Source organism: Neltuma alba, unplaced genomic scaffold, assembly GCF_004799145.2.
Source record: "Neltuma alba isolate B1F8T4 unplaced genomic scaffold, ASM479914v2 tig00004932_pilon, whole genome shotgun sequence".
NCBI classification, from domain to species: domain Eukaryota; kingdom Viridiplantae; phylum Streptophyta; class Magnoliopsida; order Fabales; family Fabaceae; genus Neltuma; species Neltuma alba.
The window spans coordinates 1-5,334 of record NW_021633914.1 but is presented as its reverse complement, the minus strand read 5'-3'; the positions used below and the strand labels follow the sequence as shown (position 1 = coordinate 5,334).

The following is a 5,334-nucleotide window of genomic DNA, read 5'->3' as shown; positions in this document are numbered from 1 at the left end:
AAGGAGTATTCAGTTACTGTATATCACTGTTCTATCACTTTTCTGTACATCACTATTCTTACTTGGTGCGTGAGGATAAAAGGACAAAGCTAATTAACTGCATCTTCCATGACAGCTTACACGTAACATTGAAAGTGTTAATAATTCAACTAATGACAGCATAACAAGGATTCTTTACTTGTGAATGATATGTACTTGCTATTCAACTACTGCTCTTGGGAGATGTGTTGTCTGTGGTATCGAACGTAAAATGTTCGATGATATTACTTCTTTATTTTTCAGGACATCATAAACTAGCCGAAGCAAGTAGACCTGCTCCATATAATAATTGGGATGAGCAATAATGTTTGGCAATACAGAAGTTGTTTGTCCCACGTTTGTCATTGGATGTCAGATATGCGTTGATAACCTGCATAAACGACCACCTAATTAATAATTTTAATGTGTAGCCGCTCTGATGTCATTAATTAGTATTAGTATGTATAATTAAATTTGGCTTGATTGTCAAAAAGTTATATAACTACTCCATATTTAGAAGATAAAAGGTATGTTGTTGATTGACTTTTTTGACTAGCTAGCTCTAGATCCTATTGATATATACGAGAAAATCATCATGACTGGTTAGAATTTTTTTTGGCCAACCATGATTGGCTAGAATTTGAGTGATAAGAAATATATATGGTTAGGAACTTGGGATATGTACTTCTTTCGTGAATAATGGGCATTTTGAATCCATTCGTCAACCTACACTCATTCACTTCATATTATATTAAGTCATTTTTTTCAGTTTAACTTATGCTTAAAATATAAATTTAATTGGATTATATGTGGCATTGGATACCTGATTATCCAGTACGACAGGAATATGGATGATGAACGTCGTCACATTTGAGTTATTTCATCACTGAGATTCGACTTTAATTACCCACTACATAGATTTTTTGTTGGATTTTCTGATTAATGTTGGGGAACATGTGGAAATGCTCGTGCAGCCAGAGTCATCAAGGGTCGGCTTGGAGACTCTGGTGAACTTGCCAATATGAAGAACAGTTTCTATCATAGAGTTATGCTAACTTATAATTTCTACCATCTTCGTGGAGAAGACACATGGCCGATTTGAAACACAATTACCTGGCAAGCCTGTGGAAAGTGTTTAGGGTAACCGGTATCACAATATGCATTGTGACAGGTGTGATTCAGGTTGTACTGAATTTAGTGAAGAAATGATACATTCATTCATGTGCGTTAGTCTTTGTTTTGTAAATAACTTAGTTTTTAAAGTTTTTCAAGCATGAGTCTTGAATGAAAGCAACCTCCAAACCTTGTAAACTTCTGCTTTAAAAATTCGCATAATTGGCATGTGTCACCGCCGGAAGATAGAAGGACAGTAACTCAATAACCAATTCAAAAGACAACCCAAAAAAAAAAAAACCTAAATGATGATGGGGTTGGTGGTAAAAGGAGAAAGCTCATAGTAGCAAATTGTAGCATGAAGAGAAAAAGTACTAAAATAGAGTAGACCAAATAATTATCCACAATAAGTATAAAATGTATAACATTAACAATAATAGTGTAAAACACTAATTTTGCCCACCCTCCCTCACAGTACAAAGGTAACAGAATCGCTCTAGCTAGTAGCTCCAATAATAACACTCATCTTGCCACATTATCTCCGTCACAACCGCTCGTCTCTGTTCCTGCTTCCTAATGCTAACGCTGCCTAATCAACAGCAGGCAGAAACGACCAAATCTTTAAAGTATTATTACACAGTCACAAACTGAAATTAGCATTGCCTCTCAACCTAAATGGAGGAAGTTTGAAGATAACACAAACAAGGGGGAGGAGGGCTTGGAGGTAGGCGCTACACGCCTATGGTGGGTCTTTATTTCAATAGGAGTGAAAATGCCCTCTTATTCTGAAAATCTACACTATTTGATGCTGCTACTAATGTTAGTGCAGGATCATTATTCACCAGTCTTCATCTTCTGGAACACTTACAATTGAGTACAGGTAAGCATCCTAGTCATACAGTGCTGATGGGGTGTAAAAAGAATGGCCAGAAATGGAAAGACCAGGGTGCTAAGAGGCTAGAAACTACACTTCTCATTGGAAAGAAATGAACGGACAGTGCAACTATCTGTACAGACCAATTTACAGTCCTTGGGGTAAAACCAAAAGGGAAGGAAAAATTTAACAAAAATAATGGACTAGTATCTGTTGCCACCTGAGCAAATAAATAGATGGCCTCAACACTGATTTTTGACAATCTTAACGCTGGTGTAGAAGCGCTTGAGATCCTTCATAGCCTTCTCCTCAATCTGAATTGATCGAATTGAGGATGGCGTCTCCACTTCCGGCTTGAACCAGCGGTTAGCACCAGAAGCATCAGATGGTGACCCTTGACCGGTAGCTATATTGAATCCAGCTGTTCTAGTCTTCGGACTATGGGAAATATTTTGTTGCTTCTTTCCCTGTTTTGAAGAAAATGTCAGTTCAATGACATTTCAGAGAAACACATATTAACAAGCAACAAGATATTGGATGCAAGTTAAATATGCATAGGAGAACAAGGGATACAGAAATTTCTGAGGTTGACAGCAAACATCACAATCACTGACCTACAAACATGAAGATAGACGTCAGAGGGAGCGTTAGTTTACAAACCTGCTGCATCTGTATATCCCTAAGAGATGGACGAGAGAGATAAGGAGGGGTTCCTGAGGCAGCCCAAGTTGGGGTACTTTTTTCTCCATCAGAAACTGGGGAACTGCGAGTTGATGCAACGGGTATTGGACTGGAAGGAAGAAATGAACTCAGTCGCATCTTCCCTCCACTTCCACAATTAGAAACGTTTTCCGCTTTATCTTTGCTCCTAGCTGGTTGACTCCCCTTAACTTTGCTCTGCTCATCCTGGATTTCACGAAGTGTAGCAGAGCCCATCAGAAACTTGGCCCCACCCCATGCAGGACCCTCATTTTTGGGCGTTGGTGGTGGGGGAGCCACCTCTTTAGGAGCATCATCAAGAGCACCACTCAAAAACATAGAAAGACCACCTTTCTTGCTCTTCTTCTTAGAGACCTTTGGTGATTGTCCCTTGTTTTTTGGCATCTCTAAAGAATCGTTCTTCTGAAGAATGAAAGCTGACTCCTTTCCACCTTGGGCAGCCGTAGTTTGTTCGCAAATGTCAGCTTGCACCTATCAAATATAATTTTAAACTTCAATTAAAAACAATCTATGACAGGAACTATGCTAAGGCAGGGGAATTCTTGAAGATCTGTGCTTTGTAAGAATGAAATATTCAACTCAACGTGTAAAAGGTGATAATCGATTAACAATCTCTTCCAATGGGAGCAATCCATTAACTACCTGGGTCCTGCCGGACATTATTTCCAACACAGACACAAGTTGTTCATGAGTCAGCAGTAAGAAATTATGGAAGGGCAAAATACTCAAATTAAACATATCAGTCTTATCCAAAGTAAAATGATTTTCCCTTGCTCCCAAACTGTCTAAAACGAAAGGAAACCTGACCTAGAATAGCAATAAAAAGGTAAAGTTGAAATGTAAAACTATTAGATAAACCAGCGTTTCAGGGACTGTAAAATGTTTAAACTGACCCTTCCCTTGTAAAAAGAAAAGGAAATGATAGTGAAAATCCATGACCAGCCATTCGTTCAATAATCTATCCTGAATATTGCAGGTGGAATTTGGAAACCAACCTTTGTGTTAGAAACCTCCAAGATATCAAGGTCCAACAAGTCCTTCACCGTTCCAGGAATTTCTCCAGCCCCAGAACAAACAGATTCAGCTTCTGTTTGCAATACACTTGATTTGATGCTCTTCCTTCTCTGTTTTTTTGATGCTTTACTCTTTTTAGCACCTTTCCCTTCTGACAGTACGGAAGAGGATTCTTTATGTAAAGTCTCAACAGGAACACCTAGATTCATAAGCGAGGTCAGAAGAGTTCGCTTAGATTCAAGCTTTGCAATCTGCTGGTCATCAAGAACACATCCATTGGACTGCTTAGCTTCAAGCATTTCAATCTGCTGCAACTTTTTCCTTAGAGCTCGAACTGCTTTGGAGATTCCTTGATTGGGATCATCTTTGGGCTGCAGAAAAGAGTTCTGATCTTTCTCCAATGTCAATGAACACAGTTTCTTGGGTTCATCGCGAATTCTTGGAGATTCCATCTCACTTTCATCCTCCTCACTGTTAATGATGACAGGGAAAGTAGCAGTTGGAGTAGGGAGACGACGGTGATTCCATGATTCAGATGATCTCTGATCTAACAATCTCTCAAGGTTAGCCAGGATATCTAGTGAAGCACGGGCAATTGAATGTGGTGAAACTGTAAAAATATAATCAAGGTTGCGAATGACAATCTCCTGCAATCAGTAGACAGCAGCTTCAGTATATCGAACCATTCACCACATAAAGAAACATCCAAGTAAATATAACATCAATGACTACTGAAATTGCAAAATTACATGCAATATGGTAGCCTTACATGATCTCTAATGCTCCATAATACTATTTTCAAGAAAAAACTTTTAGATGGTAATAAAACTGACTGATATATGTTCCACCAATAGCACAGGTTCAAAATATAAAAATAAAAAATAAGAAAATAAGTCTTAACAAGAAGCAACATCACAAGGCCAATTTGATATTACATATATTTCAAATTTGCGTAGAAGTCAATGGTAGGACCTCACAATACTTCTTCAAATCATTTGCTCCAAAAGAATCAGCAATCTCAAGTAGCTGTATGGCATTTCGTGGCTCCACAAGATACTCAGCTGCTACTTTCTCGCAAAGGCTTTTTAAGCTTGGCACAGACTGTTGCCCAGAATTATCATTTTGTGTACTAGATATCATATTATTGGTTTCCATATCCTCAAATAAGATCTCTTCACTTAACTCTCCCACATCATCCCTGTTATCCAACTTCAGCTTATGAGAATTCTCAATTGTGCTGGGAAGATAGCTAGGATGATAGAGGGAAGCGACAATGAGCAAATGTGTTTCGCCAACTGAAACTGATGTAGCCCTCTTCACACCATGCAGCCGAGTTGAAACTGGTGGCTTATCCTTACCTTTCTTCCCATCCCACATGTAAACATCACCTGTAGCTGTAACTGCTGCAGTCCAGTACTTTCCAGCAGATAGGCTCACTATATTTTTACCACACATGGCATACATCTGCACACGGTTTTGTGATAAAAAGAAGGAAAGACATGTTTCCAATCATTGGATCATCACAAGTAAAGAGAGAGAAAAAAAGAAAAGAGAAGAGAGAAAAAATTTATTTAGTACAAACCTGTTGACATCGA

The 5,334-nt window shown here is 38.5% G+C and overlaps 1 protein-coding gene across 1 annotated transcript; it reads right to left on the bottom strand.

Annotated features, from left to right (window-relative positions):
- Positions 1-1,482: 1,482 nt before the first annotated feature.
- On the bottom strand, positions 1,483-5,203 carry LOC114746313 (uncharacterized). The gene is made up of 4 exons (XM_028934544.1): positions 4,712-5,203; positions 3,721-4,386; positions 2,666-3,196; positions 1,483-2,472 (listed from the first exon to the last, which is right to left on the bottom strand). The coding sequence occupies exons 1-4, from the start codon at positions 5,201-5,203 to the stop codon at positions 2,248-2,250; spliced, it is 1,914 nt and encodes a 637-aa protein (XP_028790377.1). The 3' UTR covers positions 1,483-2,247.
- Between the last annotated feature and the right edge of the window lie 131 nt (positions 5,204-5,334).

What these genes read in the sequence shown, in the direction of transcription:
- LOC114746313 (XM_028934544.1), bottom strand. Translation starts at nt 5,203, where the DNA reads ATGTATGCCATGTGTGGTAAAAATATAGTGAGCCTATCTGCTGGAAAG. An exon ending in ATTTGAAGAAGTATTGTGAG is followed by an intron (nt 4,387 to 4,711) that starts GTCCTACCATTG and finishes TACTGATTGCAG; the next exon opens with GAGATTGTCATTCGCAACCT. An exon ending in GGGATATACAGATGCAGCAG is followed by an intron (nt 2,473 to 2,665) that starts GTTTGTAAACTA and finishes TCTTCAAAACAG; the next exon opens with GGAAAGAAGCAACAAAATAT.